The sequence below is a fragment of the Haliaeetus albicilla genome, chromosome 10 (assembly GCF_947461875.1).
Source record: "Haliaeetus albicilla chromosome 10, bHalAlb1.1, whole genome shotgun sequence".
Lineage (NCBI taxonomy): Eukaryota > Metazoa > Chordata > Aves > Accipitriformes > Accipitridae > Haliaeetus > Haliaeetus albicilla.
In genome coordinates, this window is record NC_091492.1 from 10,788,477 (window position 1) to 10,807,274 (window position 18,798).

The 18,798-nt window shown below is 37.7% G+C and overlaps 1 protein-coding gene across 1 annotated transcript; it reads left to right on the forward strand.

Moving 5' to 3' along the window:
* Positions 1–238: 238 nt before the first annotated feature.
* UBA2 (ubiquitin like modifier activating enzyme 2) lies at positions 239–18,423 on the forward strand. The gene is made up of 17 exons (XM_069793449.1): positions 239–474; positions 4,352–4,435; positions 4,702–4,772; positions 5,915–5,979; positions 6,459–6,559; positions 6,717–6,838; positions 7,499–7,566; positions 9,916–10,037; positions 10,908–11,007; positions 11,577–11,737; positions 12,642–12,735; positions 12,835–12,947; positions 13,422–13,577; positions 14,145–14,241; positions 14,866–14,971; positions 15,769–15,905; positions 17,346–18,423. Exons 1-17 carry the CDS (start codon positions 331–333, stop codon positions 17,525–17,527), a joined length of 1,923 nt encoding a protein of 640 aa, XP_069649550.1. The 5' UTR covers positions 239–330; the 3' UTR covers positions 17,528–18,423.
* Positions 18,424–18,798: the final 375 nt, after the last annotated feature.

Here is an 18,798-nt window from a genome sequence, read left to right on the forward strand (position 1 = left end):
CGGCTTTCCGGCGAGGCGAGGCGCTGACCCCGGCGCCGAGCCGCAGCCACGGCCCCAGCCGAGGCGGCCCTGCGGGGGCTTGGGCGGCGGCGGCGGGAGCGGGACTCGAACCGGCGGCCAGGGCCGCCCCGTCCCGCCCGAGCTCCGGCCCCGCCGCTGCCTTCCTGGGCGGCGCGCGGGAGAGGGCCGCGGCCCTCCCCGCCGATAGGGGGCGCTGCGGGCGAGGGCCGCTCTGGTCTCGCCCGGGCTCGCTGTCCGGAGTGCGGCCCGGCTGAGGAGAGCCGCGCGGAGTCGCTCCCGCCGCCGTCGTTCGCCCGCCCGCCCGCCGTCATGTCCGTGCCGGTGTCGGGCCCCCTGCGCAGCGAGCTGGCGGAGGCCGTGGCCCAGGCGCGGCTCTTGGTGGTGGGAGCCGGCGGCATCGGCTGCGAGCTCCTCAAGGACCTGGTGCTCACCGGCTTCAGCAACATCGACGTGGTGCGGGCCGGGGCCGCGGCCGGGGCGGGGGCCGGGGCGGGCGAGGGGCCGGCGGGCGGCGGCGCGGCCGAGGCCGGGGCCGGCGGGGCCGGGGCCGGGGGGTAGGGGGGCAGGGAGCGGGGCGGGGGCCTGAGGGAGGCCGGGGCGGCGGGGCCGCGCCGCCACAGCGCCCCCGCGCCCGCCGCGGCCCCTCCCGCCCGCCGCATTGTCTGCGTGTTTTCAAACTGCTCCCGGCCCGCCAAAGCTGCCGGGCCGGGCTGCCGCGCCGCCCGCGCCGCGCCGCCCCTGCCGCCGGGGGACGGGCTCCGCCACAAAGGGGCTGCGGCCTGCCGGCGCCATCCGCGCCCCCGCCTCCCACGGGGCTTCCCCCCGCGGGCCGCCGTGCCCGGGCTGCCGTGCCCGGGCCGCCCGCCGGAGCGAGCGCCGGGAGGGGGAGAGGGGGGCCGCCTCCCCCGGGGCAGCGGCGGGTCTAGCCGTCGCTCGGCGGCGGAGCGGAGCGGCTGCGCCGCTTTGGGAGCCCGTAGATGAAATCTCCTGGGAAACGGTGGTGGTGTGCCATATTTTTGCTGCCCGGCGACTGCTCCTTAAAGTCTTAGTTTTGCCTAATGCCGCCTTTGCCACTGCTGCGGATAGTGGTCCGGTGCCGGATCGCAGCGAAAAACAGAATACGTGGGAGGCGAACTGTATTTTTAGATACCGAGTTGTAAAACTGTCAGTCTCAGAAGTCCGGTCACGGTAGCTTCCCGCGGGCTGTTGCTTTCACTTTTGCTTCCTGATGCTAATCTCTGAATGTGTATAGGAAGGGCAGAATTGAGAGGGTGGCCGTGTAAACGGGATAGAGATAAATACTGTTAGCAAAACTCTGATTGCCTAGTTTCCAGATCTTTATTAATTTCTTAGTGTAGTTGTGAAAAGTATATGGTTTTAAGAAGTCGCAGGAGTACAAATCCAGCTAGAGCACAGGTCCCTTTCCTTGAATGCGTTTTTACTTGTGTGTGCCTGGCCAGGAGTCACATCTGAGAGTTTTGTATCACAAGCTGCAAGAAGTTTGTTTTTACAGTCAGACTTGTTGAGCAGAGCTTATTAGAAGCAGCTCTTACCTAAAACTATATCAGCTTGTAGAAGAGTATAGCTAGTGGTCTGCCTTGTTATTCATACAGCTCAGGCTTTTCTACTGAAATACTTTTTAAAACTTGTAGGGTATGCTTAAGTGCATTTCTAAATTGTCCCTTTGATTTGAGTCTGCCACTGAGAGCCTGTCCAATTTTAACATTGTACTGGTGAAGTAAGCAACGCAGAAGAGTGGAAGCCTGTATTTTCTGCAGTTTTTTACCCTCTTTTTTTTTTTTTTTTTCCCCTACCTTACTATGTCATTTGTGGATTCCTGTAGTCTGTTATAATAGAAAGAGTTTAATATCTTCTAATTTTCCAGTTAGTCATTAGGCATAAATCTCATTGGGGTATGCTTATTGTTTCACTTATCATGGTTTGATTTTTTTTGTACTGTCTTTCAAGGCCAACTTGGACTCCATTAACTTAAGTACATGTTGGAGCAGGGCCATCTTCATTTAAAAATATCATTGGTAGTGTTTTATGCAAGACAGTAACATTTTGATAACATACGGAGTGGGTGGGCAAAAGGCAAGGTGAGAGCAAAAAGAAAATTGTTAGCAAAGAGGAAATTCACTATTAGAAGAATAAATTGCTTTTGTCAACGTTTGTGATATTGTTGAGAGTTTTCCTTGGTAATTAAATACTAACAAATTTGAACACCTGAAAATGCTTTTTACTTTTATAAGTTGTGAAAATTTTTTAAACCAAAATATTGATACTAAAAAAAAAAAAATCTAATAGTTTTGAATACCAGATAACTCACAAATATGTAATTTCATTAACTATGCTTTGTTGAAAGGCAGTGCCATTGTCCTCCTGAATGAAGAACAAAATGAAATTACTCAAAATGCAAGTCTGAATTAAGAACACCAATATACATTCTTAGGAAGTTCTGAGGCCTTTCCTTCTAACTTACAAAAATGGGAGCAGTGTAAAAGTTATTAAAATAAAGAGAACTGTTGAATTATGATCATTCTTAGCTAGATTGAAGCTTCTGTTGAGGTCTAATGGTCTCAAGTATTCTCTGTGGAGAAAAACTTCCTCTGTTTCTTTTGCTCTTGGTAGTACTGTTTTCAGTTGTAGCTTATGTCATTTGTTATCATCTCCAGTTAAAATACTAAAAGCTTTCTGGGTAGTGGAAGTTTTAACAGAATTATGCACTTAATTTTCACTTGAGGTTCTCGGGCTTTTTGGCTTTGGACGACTAAGCAAGCTTTCTGAGTGTGTCTTATGAGAAAGAAAAGGAGGTAGAAATGGTTTTTTTCATGCAAATACCGTTTTCATGAAAAGATACAAGACCATGGGTAGTTACTACGATACTACAGGCAATAAAGATTAACAGTCTCTGCTTTATAACACATTTCTAAAACATTTTATATTTTCTGTTTGCTCTATATCCGCAGGTGCTCTTATTTAGTGTTTAAATAGAACTCTTTAGCTATTTACAGTTCTTAGTATATTAAAACTTAATCCTTAATTTAAAAATATTGGGAAGTTTAATCTTGGAGCTTGGATCTCGCATGCGAAGGATCTTCAATGAGAAGTGTGTGGCATGCTTTTTTTGTTATTCAACTTTGGTTAATAAAATTAAAAGCATATAAGCATACCCTTAGTAGGTCATGTTTAAACTTCACACTGCACAGTCAGTCTGATAGTACTCTCCATATAGCTGAAAGCGTTACTATGTTGAGTATGTCAGCATTATCTGTGGGAATTTGGGATAAATACCTCTGAGGGTGAGGAAAATTGTCTCCCCTCCTAGTTAAAAGTTAGGGACAGGAGAGCATTTCTAAAGAGTGGTTGATGAGAGAGAAGTGTTTAATGAAAGCAAAAGTAGTGGCATCAAAGGTAGGAATAAATCTTCTCAGAGTTCTAATTAAATCTTAATTCTTGTGGTGGGACATAAAGACATTTGAAATTATGATGTTCATGTGCATATATTAATAGAAACATGGCTGTTAGGGGAATTGCAGTCATGGCATCCTTTGAGGTGGTACATCACAGGTGTGCTGTGGTATATGTTTTTAAACATTTTGATTGCATGATTGGAATTTTTTTTTTTTATAAGTAGACTTCATAATTTTTTAATATGCACTTCAGCAGTTAGTCCTGGTGACAAACAGTAAAAGCTTTTGCCCTGCAGTATATGAATTAGATGACAATACAGCCCTCGGTTTACTGATTCAGTTGCTCAAAGCTATGGTCAAATATAAAGTAGAAATACTAATTAGTTTGCTGAGTAGTCTTCTTGGACCTTGGGGAAATGTGGTACAGAGCCAGCGTTCAGGGTGGTTAGTCCCATGTAGAGCCTGACTGGACCTATCTAGAGAGATTTCTGCAGTATCTCCTCTGAGTTTGTACAGTGTGCTCCTGATGAATTCTCACTAAAATCTTTATTGTCTGGTAAATAGGACAATCAGTTACCAACTTTCTACTAACCACTGTGCAAATGTATGTCAAAATTCATGTGCGTTTTTAGTAGGAACTCTTTCTTCGGAAAGTTTGTTGTCATGTAGCCCTAATTTTTGACATATGGCTCTGTTGTAAGTAATTATTTAAAATGTATGGATTTCTGAAGATGATTAGGTGATCATTTGTGCCTCGACAGTTCCTATAGTGCAGGCATAACACCTGTATGCAGGTCTGAAAAGGGATCTGTAAAGTTTATGCATTTTGGTCAATCACATTTGCTTCAAACTCTGTTAATGATTTTGTTCCTTTTATTTCTGTAAAAGTGAAATGGCTGTCTTTTGTGTGTTTATAGATTGATTTGGATACTATTGATGTCAGCAATCTCAACAGGCAGTTTTTGTTTCAAAAGAAACATGTTGGAAGATCGAAATCACAGGTGAGGAAAAGGTCAAAGCTCAAGTCTTACTTAGTATTATTTTATGGACAGTGTTAGACACACGTCACAATTTTGTTTCTACTGGGAAGAGGTAAGTGTTGGCTGGTTGATCATGGCTATCCACAACATTTCATTATAAAATTATTTAAATCTCTTAAGGTAGTCAACTTAGACTCGATACCAGTTGAGTATCGAGTATCTTTAGAAGGAAGGAAGAAAGAAATAATAAGTGGTTTTTTTTGTTTTTGTTTTTTTTTTATTTCTAGGTTGCCAAGGAAAGCGTGTTACAGTTTTATCCAGAAGCTAATATTATAGCTTACCATGATAGCATCATGAAGTATGTTTGTTTTTAAGCTCTAATTACATGTTTTGATTTGCAAGTACTGTGTTATTTAAATGCTACAATGGTGTGCTTTAAGATATTTTACAAAGCTACTGCAGTAAGAAGAAATAGCTGTAAATAAGAGAGTACCACACACCCGAGTGGGAGTGTGGATTTTGCATGAGTTTTCTTAAGTTCTGGTAGTAAGCTGTAGTCAATTGCTTGTGTCTATTTTTCATTTTATTAGTAATATTTACTATATAAGTTTCTACACTGTAAAGATGCCCTGATGTCTTAAGCAATAATTAGATAAAATGAATGTGAATGTTGAGTCTGTGATTAAAAAAATTAAGTCCTTTGTGTGCCTGTAGGTAACTGAGTATCATTTATATATGCCCCAAACTGTTAAAATTTAGTCTTTATGATCCATAACCAATGAGTAAAATATTATGTAAACTTTCATTAGCTGTTTCCCATGTTTTAATTTATATTTGTCCAGCTTCTTAAAAATTGATATTCTGTAATATTAAGGTTTGAACTCTGATGTTGCCATTAGCCACTGAAACACTGACTCATTGCATCCTTCTCCTGAAACTGTAAAACCGTTAATCCTGTTTCCTCTTTATTCTCTCTTCTTTGCCACCTTCTTCTTTAAATCAGAAAAATATAATGTAAAGATAATAAAGCATCAAGATTTTAAAGTCCCATGTCTTGGCTCCTAAGGGTATGGAGGCACGATCAAAACCAATTGCGCTATCACAGTATAATGAATTATCAACAGTCTGATGAGCTATGGTAATTACAGTGTGCATGTTTTAGCCTCAGCTGATGGTTTTTAAGGTCAGTTACCACAGCTCAGCCAATTTACTCATTAGGTCAGAGCAGTATAATCACTTTTTCGTTGTCTGCCTGTTTCATTGGTCAAATTACTACTAATTGCAATAGCTTCCTTCCAGCAGCATAAAATTCATGTTTTCACCCAGCTTTAAAATGGGCAGAAGACAAATGGGGCAGTTAAAGGCTAGCAGTAAATGTATAATATGTGTAATTTACCACACGAACATCAATCCACCCTTTGCATGTGTATAGTTTCTGTTGTGGCATAATAACCAACAACTTTGATAAGCCATTTTGAGTATTGTTTTTCTTTTCTGTAGCCCTGACTATAACGTAGAGTTCTTCCGCCAGTTTACGTTGGTTATGAATGCTCTGGATAACAGAGGTGAAGTTTTCACTATGATTTTGTATTGGAGATGAAAATACTGTTGCTTGTTCATAGAAACAATTTTCATGTGTTCTACTCTAGTACTTCTGCAGTGTCAGTTAAATAACAAGTATCCTCTTAACCCATCTGTAGTTTGACTAATGCTTGTGTGCTTCACTAGAACCTTGAAAGGGTAGTTAGTGCTTTTACAGGTGTTTTGAAAGTAAACATTAACTGCTATGTTGTTGCTTTATGGGATCTGATGAGTATTGTGTGTACCTATGTAATTTTATTCAGTTGAGTTTGCTATATGTAATAGCATCGATATATTTTGTGTTAATTGCAAAATTGACTTTGTGAAAAGGCGTAGTGCTCTATAATGAAATAAGACAGATTAAGGATAAATGTTTGCGTAGGAAGCTACCTTGAATTTGAAGAAGTAAAACTGTTTTTTTTCTAATTATTCAAATTTTTCTTTAAAAACTCTTGATTTGCAGCTGCCCGCAACCATGTGAACAGGATGTGTCTGGCTGCTGATGTTCCTCTTATAGAGAGTGGAACTGCAGGTTACCTTGGACAAGTCACAGTTATTAAAAAGGTTAGGCTGTGTATTACTCTTGTTGCTTTAAGTTTAAATCATTGTCTCTTTAGACAACAGGGAGTTGGGTGTTTTGAGATACAGTTACAGTTCATCTGGTAATAGGATATACTATCAGTAGCCTTCACAGTGTGACAAATATTTCACTTTTCACCAGGGAGTGACAGAATGTTACGAATGTCATCCTAAACCAACTCAGAAGACTTTTCCAGGCTGCACAATCCGAAATACGCCATCGGAACCTATCCATTGCATTGTGTGGGCTAAGTATTTGTTCAAGTAAGTGATTTTTTTTTAAAAAAAAGAAAATAGGTACTGTGGTTCACTCTTCTGGTTTCTAAACCTACAGACCGAGAAATAAAGCGAACACGCGCTTTGCGGGGGGGGGGGGTTAATTAATGTGAATTACAGCAAAAACCTCCAGTTCTTTGACCTGGTTTTTGGGGTGTGGGGTTTTTTTTTCTTTTAATATAAAGATGGACGGTTGGTTAGTACTTAGGCCTTGTTCAAATATCACAGAAAATCTGGCAGAGTAGTTTGGCGCAGCAGTGTAGGTTGACCGTACTTTATTCTTCACCTTTGTGTGAAGTTAATGCATTTTTTAGTTTAATGCATGTATAAATAGATGTAAAGTTTGCTTGGATCTTGGAGGGTTATAAGCAATCTATTCAGTACTGCAATGTAAATATAAGGCTAGGTGAACTATTGAGTGAGTTATACAGAACCATTTTGCTAAATTCATTTTTGTATTGGATGTTTTGTGTCATCAGTGTTAAGTTCACATGTGATGAATCCCAACAATTTAAAAAGCGATGTATGAAGAGGCACGCTGATAGCAAGAATTGTAAAGTGGATATATATCTGTTAGCAAATATTTCAGTCTTTAACCAGATGTGTTGGAATTCTAGTGTTGTGTTCTTGTTCTTAATTATTATATAGCCAGCTGTTTGGAGAAGAAGATGCTGATCAAGAAGTCTCTCCTGACAGAGCTGATCCTGAAGCTGCCTGTGAGTGTGATATAACCTCATAGCTTACCCTGTTACTGAAATGTTCTATTTCAGAGATTATGACTTGTTTCTGTACATTTCTTAAAGGTAGAGGGTTCAGCTCCATTTTCTTTTAAGAGGATTCCATTTACTGTACCCTTGGATAACAAGAGTTTGGGGTGTGTTAGCAGTAGTTTCACTTACAGACCTTCATGCACACTGTGCATAATTTAGTTCCCTCGTACTGACACTTATTAGATATTTGAAACAATTTCAGTGTTTTTAGTCAACCTGATGCGTAGTGCATAGCAGAGGTTTTTGCATGGGTAATGCGCAAAAAATACTCTTCAAAATGACAACAGTTTAATAGTTTCACTTGTTGGAACTGTGGCATTTGTGGGCAGCCTAAAACATTATTAAAATGATTACTTCAGCTGTTGTGAAAACTTTTTAATACAGTGTAAGATGGGTCACTGGCATTCACTAATTGTTCTCAGTGTGGGTAGAACAGTTGTGAGGAACACAGTACACTCACTAGTAATAAAGTTCCAGTTAACACATCCAGGTGTAAAATATATGATTTAGATTAATAGGCTTGTATCTGTTTGGATACCCCTGTTCCCTGTGCAGTGAACAGTCTTCCCCATGTGCACAGAAACTTGAAGTGAAAAGTAAGCTTGAAGTGTAAATTAAACATAACTGATCTTCACAGGGTGGCCTTTTTTCTTCCTATGTATTTGGATTTGATGGAGCGCTTCCTTCCCTGCAGCTGGGAGGCTTGTCTTTTGAACTGCAGACTGAGAACTGAATGATATTTGTAGTCACTCTGCATTTTCCACTCCTAGCTGAGGGATTGCAAGGAAATACAGGGATTGTGTTTGAACCCTTCTAGCCTGAAACACTTCAACGTTAATCTACATAGGAAATATGCCCATTTTGAGTAAAGTTTTTGCAGCTATTCAGTATTTTTCTGTAAGGACAGTAATCGTAGTTACTGTGAAGGGGAATAAGCATCATTGCTTCTTTTGGATCCATTGATAGATGAATGGACTTGGCAGAGGGAGCTTAGAGGATCCTCCAACTTTTCAGATTCTCTGAACATCAGATAGTGATCACCCGACAGGTTGTTCCTACAGGAAGTGCAGAATGAAATAGCTCAGTCTCGAAAAGAATGGCGTATAAATTCAGTTAAAACAACTGCTGCTGGAATACTTGGAAAGTAGCAGACACAATGCCACTTATTTAAACAAAGGTATCAGGGCAATTATAGGAAGGCCTGAGCTTGTAGCCTCATGTCTGTAGTGAGTAAACTGACTGTAGCAACAATGCTGTTTAGAATCAGGGTGTATCAGGGAAGAGGCAATGCAAACTTTGTAAAGGGAAGTTGTGCCTTGCATAGCTCTGCAGGTCCTTTGAAGGAATCAGCAAACCTGTGGACAAGCATATCTCATTTATGCTGTTTTGAATCTGCAGGGGGCACTCAAAAACTTTTTTTAAGGAACCTGAAGGAGCTAAGCAGCCACGGGGAAAAAAAAGGATGAAGATCCTGAAGTGGATAAACTACTTAAATCATAGAGATAAATGGTGATTAGAGGAGTGTGTCAGACTGGGGATCAGACCAGTGCTGTTCAGCATACATGATGGATTAAAGTCACTCAGAACAGTAAAGATGAGGACTAACTGCAAAAAGTAGTAGAAGGCTTCACAATACAGAATGACTGGGCAATGAGATGTTAGGTAGATTTGGTGCAGATAAACATGAAATGATGTATTGGTGAAAGGGGGGAAATATTCACAAATTTACATATAAAGTTACGGTCTCTGAATTTATTTTTTATCATTCGGTCAAGATGTTAATAGATAGTTTTATGAAAACATCAACCTGCTGCTTATTAGGAATCACAATAGCAATTGCTGGATGTGACTGGGAAGGAAACACAAAATGAATAGCATCTGTATGCATGGAATTTTTTTGTATAGGAATAACCAGAGGTAGGAAGCTGATTTTTTTTTTGCGTGTGTGTGTGTTGAAGTTCTAACCAAACTAAGACTTTTCAGCGAGGAAGAGAGACTACTAAAAGGGGATGGTTAGACACTTACAAAATCGCAACATTATGTGGAGAAAATTAATAGGAAACAATTGTTCACTGTTTCTGCCAATAAAGGAGTTAGGTAACATCAAGTTAAATTAGTGAGTTGCAGTTGCAGAAGCAAACAGGAGGAGTTGCACTGTGTCTAATTCAGCTTTTGTTGGGCGCAGTAAAGCCATTTTATGGTCCCTGTATAATTTTGATTATTGACTCTAGGGAAGTATTTGGATGTGATTTTCCTTTTTTTGAATTAAAATATTAGTTAACACTTTATTAATAGGGGAGCCAGCAGAAGCAGAAGCCAGAGCACGAGCATCCAATGAAGATGGTGAGATTAAACGTGTTTCAACTAAGGAGTGGGCTAAATCAACAGGATACGATCCAGTTAAACTTTTTACTAAGGTATCTTCTTTACCCTCAATAAATGTCTTTATCTGAAGTGTATGAGGTGCTTTAAAGTTGGGTCAAAACCCAGTTTGGATACCTAATGGTAGCCATCAGTTATGCAATTATGTTATGACTTCCAGCAGTTTTGCTGTAGCATTGGTCTTTTACAACACTTGCTTGGTTTACGGCATTCCATCTGCATCTGTACAGACGGCTTCGGCAGCTTGTCCATGCTGTACAGAAAAAACTTAATTTGAATTACTTTTAATATGAAGAGGTAAACTTGAATTATGTAGGAGTTTCACTGGGCATAATGAGAACCAATCTGAGGACCTAAAAGCTATCAGTCATCTTCTGTGTATAATCAGGCTCTGGCATAAGAAAATACAAACCGGTTTAGGAGTTTTCTTTCTAAATAGTTGCTGAAAGTGGATAAATAGAGGAAATTAGTATAGAATGTAATGTTGATACATAGTAATAACTTTAATCTGGAGATTCATTGGCATGTAGGTAAGAGTATCTCAGGGAGAGTATACAAAGAGCTATAGTGATGGCTTCAGTAGGCGCAGGAACCCACTGCTTGGACTATTGTTTCTTGATTTTTACTTTATCCCCCCCCCAGATTAATCAGAGCTGTGTCTGCTTTATGCAATAAGTGTTAGAGAATGGGGAATAAGAAGTTTTTCGAATCTGGGGTTTTTTCCCTCCTGTGGAGTTTGATTTTTATTTACGTGGTTGAAAATATTTTCAAGGAGAAAAGCAAAATCTCATAAATCTAATGCTGATTTTTCAGTTTCACAGCAGATGTAAAAATAAAGTATGTCCTTTTTTTCCCCCCTTTCATTCTAATGTTTTTGGGGGTTTGTTTTATTTAATGTTTCCTAGCTTTTCAAAGATGACATTAGATATCTGCTGACAATGGATAAGCTGTGGAGGAAAAGAAAGCCTCCAGTGCCACTGGACTGGGCTGAGGTACAAAATCAAGGTAATTGTCCCTCCTCCCACTGTGTATTTGTAAGTCATACTTGCTGTTTGCTAATGCATCTCTGTGATATGTACATTTTCACTGTCACAGTTGAGTACTGATAACATCAAATTCTTTGTGATTCCTGAAGATTTTAAATTTCTCTATATAGAAAATGGTTTTTCTAAAACTGTTTTGCAATTGTTATTTTAGATACTTAGTATTGGCTGTAGAAAATTCACATTTCACAAAATGAAATGTGAATTTCATGAAATAAAATGTGAATTACATGTCAGCTTATTCTAGGAGACCTTACCATGAGCACTGATACATTTATCTCTGAAAGCTGAGTTTTGCTGAAAATATACATTTGTTGTAATTTGTGCATGTCTAGATGATAGCTATAGTTGCAGTTCTAAATGCAGATTTGTTGTAAAATGTTTGGGCTACTGTAGTTTAAGTATATTGTTCTTTGATTTAGAAAATACTTAATTTTGCTGAAATTGGAAAATTCTTAGCTCTTTGAGAGAACTTATGTGGGATTTATGAGTATTCCTGATCTTAATTTTCTTTTTTTTCTTTTCCCAAAGAGAAAAACATATCTGACCAACAAAATGAATCCTCTGCAGTCTTGAAGGATCAGCAGGTTCTCGATGTCAAGAGCTATGCACACTTATTTTCAAAGAGTGTTGAAACCCTGAGACTTCACCTGGCTGAGAAGGGTGATGGAGCAGAGCTTATATGGGATAAGGTTAGTTTGCCAAATACATAGGAACCAGTTGTATTCTACATATGTAGTACAAATATTAATTGGACTCATTCAGTTTCATTCCAGAATAGTACTACTTAGAACAAAAATGTCTGGCACCTCACTGAAAGGACTTTCCATATGTAAACAAATATATACTATAAATGCTATATTTTGTAACTCACTGAGTGTAAGGATTAACTATTGTGATGTAAAATAACTTAATTCACCAACTTTAAATAGCACAACTTCAGAAGTATTTTTCATATTTTTATTTTTGAAAATATTCTAATAATGCAACTCCATTTTTTCCTTTTTAGCTTTCTCTAAAACATGCTCTTATACAGTGGTTGGTAGCTAGAGTTCTACTGAGTTGTACATAGTAGTTAGCTCTGACGATAGGTATGTATTATATTATGAGTTTTGCTGAAGAAAGGCAAGAAAAGGATTTTCTTTTTTAGCACCAGAGACAGTGTAATCTTCCTGCAGTCAGTTGTCATTTGCAATAAGAAAAAAAAAAGTATTTTGTAAATATAGGGGGGACAAAATAGTATTACAACAAATAGTAAAAATACTTCTTTCTGAAACACCTGTTTTTGCAACTGAGCATAAAACATGGTAAGATTTAGGATTTAGACATTATTTTGAACATACAAGGCATTCTATTAATACTGATACACTAATTCACTGTTAAAATACTAAGTACAATTTCTAAACACGTCTATTTAAAGTATTACTGCTCTGTCTAAACATACCTTCTGAAAGAGGAAGTATATTGACTTTGAAATGGAATATTGTGCAGACTTTTTTAACTTTCTGTTTTTAAGGTTTTAGGAGCCATGTGTTGCAAACTTTTTCCAATGAATAATCTGATTTTTAAATACTTTTTGTATTAACTTCTTGTCAGGATGACCCTTCTGCAATGGATTTTGTCACTTCTGCTGCGAATCTCAGGATGCATGTTTTCAGTATGAATATGAAGAGCAGATTTGATATCAAGTGTAAGGATAGAATATAACATTGTTTTATTTTAAATAATAATCTAAACTTCTCATTTTCATTTACTGTTAAAAATCTTCATACTCTTGCTTATTTTGCAGCAATGGCAGGAAATATTATCCCAGCTATAGCTACTACTAATGCAGTAATAGCTGGTCTGATAGTGCTGGAGGGTTTGAAGATTTTATCAGGAAAAATAGATCAGTGTAGAACGGTAAGTGGGAATAAGATACTTTTACTTTCTTGCTATTTATTATTTGTTTAACAGTCACATTTAACCTGCTTTGACTATTGAGTAGTTTTACTGTCTCACTTGCTGCTTCAGTAGATTCTGAATGTGCTGGGAACTTTTAGCCACGATGAAAAGAGAAGTGGGAGTCTCAAGGATCATTAAATTCCTCTGATTTAATGAAAATTGGCTGCTGGATAGGAGAGAGAACCAGACTGACATCACTTGAAACATGGTTGTTTCATGTTACAGATCTGTTTGGCAATAGCTGGTCAGTCAGCACAGGTGTCATTGCAGACTGGCTGTTAATATGCATTTTTCTCCTGTTCAGCAGGCATGTCAAAGAGGATTAGGGAACAGGAAAACCTGTGAGACCAAGAGAGTAAATCTGTAGGAAAACAGGTTTTATGAGTGCTATTACTTACAGAATAACTTGTTTTATTCTTGTCTGTCTTCAAGATTTTTCTGAACAAGCAGCCAAATCCCAGAAAGAAGCTATTGGTTCCTTGTGCTTTGGATCCACCAAATCCTAACTGTTATGTATGTGCAAGTAAGCCAGAAGTGACTGTGAAACTTAATGTACACAAAGTTACTGTGTTAACACTCCAGGATAAGGTAAATCTTGAATATTAGCTACAGCTTTAATTTTTATTCTAATACTATAAATTATTAAAGTTAGGTTTTTGTTCAGTATATTTTGACGGAACATCAGCTGTTTATATTTGCTCTACATTTTGCACTTCCCTCAGCTACAAGAAGAGCTAGATTATTAGCCAGTATGCTTCTTGCTCATGTGTGCCTGTGTATCTTGTGAAAGAATGTTTGTATTTTGTAACTTTTTGGTGGTTTTAAAGCCTATTCATATCCAACAGTGAAAAACTAAATTTGTATTTTGGTTGAATAGTTCAGTAGCCACATTACAGTTGCGTAGTCACAACTGATTTGTAATTCTGTCATTTTATGAATTATACTAAAAATTTTTTCAGTGTTTTTGAACCTGTAGGCTTCAGACAGCAACAATACAATTATTTTGTTCATGGAAGTAAAAAAAAAAAAAAGTATACACTCTCAGGAGATGCCTGAAAATGAGCCAGGATAAGAAAATCAACATAATTCAAGTTTTTTTCTTTTATAAGTGTTTTTAAGTCAGATATTGATAAATAATCATATTCATCTTTTCAGATAGTGAAAGAAAAATTTGCTATGGTAGCACCAGATGTACAAATAGATGATGGAAAAGGAACTATTCTTATCTCTTCAGAAGAAGGAGAAACAGAAGGTATGCATACTGAAGCCTTTTAGATAAGAGTAGATAAAAACTAGGAAGAAACCAAGATACACAGAATGGAAGTATAGCAAATGTTCTAGTGTTCATCCTGTAGACTAATATTTGAAGAGGACTGGATTTGCAAGTGTTTAAGTGGCTCAAGAATAGCTAGTGGTATTGTCTACAAGCCTGCAAGTCCAGTTCAGCTTTCCTGCATAAAGTACTTTTCACCTGGAGTGTCAGGATTCCTTTCAAGAATAGATATTCAGCTATAAAAGTGCACCAGTTATCTTCCTCTGTTTACAAGTCCCGTTCATTCTCCTGTTCTTAGATTGCGGTCTTTTTATGATGCTTGTAGGTACTGTTGTAATACAAATACTATCTGCAAAATGTTCCTAAATGTAATAATAGTGAAGTGCTTGAACATGATGGATGAGGGGTAAATAAGTCAAACATAAGTAGTTTTAACTCCTGATAGGCTTAAATGTCAGGTTTTACTTTAAATATAGCTAATAAATGTTCATCTTACGTTTCTACGTAAAATTTCTGGAGTACTCATTTCATTGTATTTATTCAGGTGTAAAGGGTCTTTATATAAGTAGCTGTATACACTGTAGTTTTTCACTATTTTTCTAGCAAATAACCACAGGAAATTATCAGACTTTGGAATTCGAAATGGCACTCGACTACAAGCAGATGATTTCCTCCAGGACTATACACTGTTAATCAATGTGCTTCATAGGTAAGGATTATTTTTGTGTATACATGTAGAACAGTTCCACAGGGAATTTCCATCTCAGAATTTTAAATTCATCAATAAAGCTCAAAGATAAAGCTGCAGAAAGAAAACAATAGAGGTAAAAGAGGAATTGGGTTTTTTTTTATGAATTTATAGAGTTTAGGGGGTTTTGGTTTTGTTTTGTTTTTTGTTCGGGTTTTGGTTTGGTTTTTTACACAATAATTGGAAAAATTTATTTGAATAATTTGTCATTACACAGCATAAAAATACAGTGCAAAACCAAATTTACTTTTGAGGCAGCCAACAAGTGAGAAACTGCCATTTAAAAACCAAAACAAAATAAAAAAGGGCAACCCCCCTCCCCCAGCCTGCTGGAGTGGTAGCTCCTGTGTTTGACTACCTGTGTTCAGATACAGCAATGCAAATAGAAGTCACTCTGAACTCATTGGTCTGTGTATTTAACCCTGGATAAGTAATAAACATTATATACAGTAAATTAACACACTGCACTTTCAGTAAGAATAGGAATGTGACATTGAGGAAGAAAGGTAAGCTCAGGTAATGATTTTTCTCATTCCTAAGCATTTTAAGCCATGGCACTGGGTAGAACAGTGTTTATGACTAGACAAAGCATAAATTATAAAGGAGGACTGAACAGGTTTTCCTCTCTTTTAATATGTTTTTCTCATTTTGTCATAGTTACAGTTTGCTCTAATACTTGAATTATATACTTTCTTTGTGAAAAAGACAGGTTTTTATTTTCACCTGGTTGTTTAAAAGCATATGTATTTTTTCTGCAGTGAAGACCTAGAAAAAGATGTAGAATTTGAAGTTGTTGGTGATACCCCTGAAAAAGTTGGCCCTAAACCATCAGAACCAACATCCAAGAACATTACCAATGGTAGCGATGATGGAGCGCAACCGTCAACATCAACAGGTAAATAACAGTAATCAATATTAAATAAAACAAAATAATCTTTTAATAGTGCAGTCCAATTAAAATAGTTGTCTTCAGTTTTATGACTTAACTTTGCCAAAATGAAATAAATGTCATTTAAGTTGCCTCTGTGTATAAATATAATATTAAATAGAAAAATGCACATTTACGATTGTTACAAAATGCACATTTAAGATTGTTACAAAGGTTTACAGTAAATACACCTTGAAATTGTATTTAACGCACAAGGGCTTGGTGGGGTGTCTTAAGTGCATCATTTGCACAGTGATTTAAATAAAGTTAGACCCATTCTATCTGATGGTCACGCTATTGCTTGACAAAAAAGAATCAACCAAATTTGTCACTTTCTCCCTACGGATTAAAAATTACTTTGTGGATGTCTTTTGATCATGTTTCATTTTTTTAATTTATTATCTGCTTACAAAATAATTGTTCTTCACCTACCAAACAAAGCAGGGCAAGAAAATAGTATTTGCTATCCAGGAAGAAGTACCATCACCTTCCTAATGTAGTGTTTATTTGAACATACTCAAAATAGTTCAACCTAAATGAATATGGGTTTCTTAAGCACTGAAGGCTAATGTACTGGAAACGTCACACTGTTTTATAGGGATATAGTGTATGAATCTGAATACTTGTTGTGACGGATGTAAGTTAGATACCTGTAGCTCTGTCTTGCACTTTTGGATGATGTTCCTTTGCCTGTCAGATGGTCCTATTTAAGATATGTGCCACAGGTATGTAGTCACTCCCACTTGCCTCTTGTTTCAGGGGAGACTAAATGTTAAGAGTATTGCTAAAATTTATTTCAAATTATATTAAAAAACTAGCATAAAATTAGTTTTTACAGTGAATTTGTACTTCAAAACAAACAAGATCCACTAGATGTTTTGAAAATTCACATTTGGTTCTATTTTCCCTTCTTTATACTACCCATTGTTATCCTTTAGTTCTTTAAGTCGGCTCACCCTTCCACTTCTCCCTCTCTCCGTGTTCTCTCTCTCTCATGGAGCATGGTTTCTAGTGGGAGTTCTGTTGAATGCAGTAGTGAAAGGAGCGGCTAGACTCTACAGCTCAGTGCGTGTAAAAGTTCTTTTCTCAAGGACTGCTGCAGATAGCGTGCAACTTCTGTTTTGTACATGGAAAACAAAAATCGTGTGAACTAATGCATTTCCCATACTTTTGGGTTACTGCAATATTTTTCATACCTCTAGTGAGGAGGGAATAACCATGTGACAAGCCTATTTTATACTGATTTCAGAGAAATTCAAAACACTCTTGCAGTTGAATGAATGGATAAAGAATGCTCCAGGACATATTTGTTGTATTAGACACATCCTTATTTTTATGTATGGAATTTGGGTTGAGAGTAGATTGTCTTTACAGTATCCATTTGAATTAAAAATGTGTATTTTGCAGCCCCAGATCAAGACGATCTATTGATTGTTGATTCTGAAGATGAAGGTACTTCAAGCAATGTTGATGATGATATGGAAAACAAAAGCCGCAAGAGAAAACTAGAAGATAAAGAGTGCATCAGTACAAAGAGAGTGCGTACTGAGCAGACAGAAGAACAAGATGAAATTATAGCATTAGACTGAACGTGCAAATGCCCCTTGACAAAATGATTTGGATAATGTAATACAGTAACAGCATATTATGTTGGGATGTGAAAAATGTCCAGAACTAGCCTAATTTTAAGGCCTTTGTTCCAAGTGAATACCAAACCACTGGCTTAAATAATTTGTGTCTTTCTCTTGATGATAAAGCTCTCATCTCAATAGACTTTTTCAGAAGTTTTTCCATATATTAAATGTAGTAGAAACATAGTTTATAAATACTTACAGATGAGTATTTGCTTAAACAGTCATGAAAAAAGCATGTTATTTTTGTGTAAATACCTCTTTGGTATAATTCAGTAGGATAAAAAAAACCTGCTCTTGTTTAGTAAAGGGTCATCATCTGATGCTCAGATTTTAAGTAACTACATTTTTATTTTTTTGCTTGAAGAAGAATATTTTTAGCCTAGTCCTAAATATTTTTCACATCCTGAACAAGTAAAGAAGAAAATTCAATAAAGCAAATTAGTGCCATGTTTTAACAGTGTTCTTAAAGTTCAACTGGCACTATGTACATTACTGTAAAACTGTTAATTTACTCAAGTTTTTCAGCTCGTACTGCCTGGTATGTCAATGTAAGAAGCAAATTTTTGTGTATTGTTACAGTTTCAGGTTATTTATATTTGATGTTTTGTAAACTCAGATACTACTACTATACTGTACATCTGATGGACCAAATAAATGACATCTGAAATACTTGCTATATTTGCTTGCACAGTCCAAGTTTATGCTGACTTAATGGGATTTTACAATGTATAGCCTTCAAAAATTACTGTATTATTTTCATTTTTCTAAACATAATCTAGTAGTACAGAACTTAAGCTTCACTTGTTTGAGGTGAAAGGGGAATTTTTTTAATAAAACTTTTGTGAATGGTTTTTTCTTGGACAATCAATTATTGGCCTCTTCAGTTGGAGCATTTGCACCACCACACGTGTTTTCACCATCTCATGCCTTCAGAAAGAGGAAAGTACTCGTCTTTTATACATTACACTTTGTGCATAGGACAAAAGTGCAATGTTTAGAATCAGTATCTTAAAACCTACTGCATTTGTTTAACTATTTTGGTAGCTCTCAAAACTGTCAGTGTTGATTCTTAGAATGCGTTAATCAGCCATTTCTGTCACTGTACTGAAATTACTTTCCAACTTAGTGAACCGAAACTGCTTCTATTCATAGATAAGTATGCAGAGTTAGCCTTACAGAGCAGAGAAGTTGAGCAGACAGAATTTATTCTGTTAAGTTTGGAAGCT

Coding starts and splice junctions, on each gene's coding strand:
- UBA2 (XM_069793449.1), top strand. CDS start 331: ATGTCCGTGCCGGTGTCGGGCCCCCTGCGCAGCGAGCTGGCGGAGGCC. Junction 4,773..5,914: donor TACCATGATAGCATCATGAA/GTATGTTTGTTT, acceptor TCTTTTCTGTAG/CCCTGACTATAACGTAGAGT. Junction 7,567..9,915: donor AGCTGATCCTGAAGCTGCCT/GTGAGTGTGATA, acceptor CTTTATTAATAG/GGGAGCCAGCAGAAGCAGAA.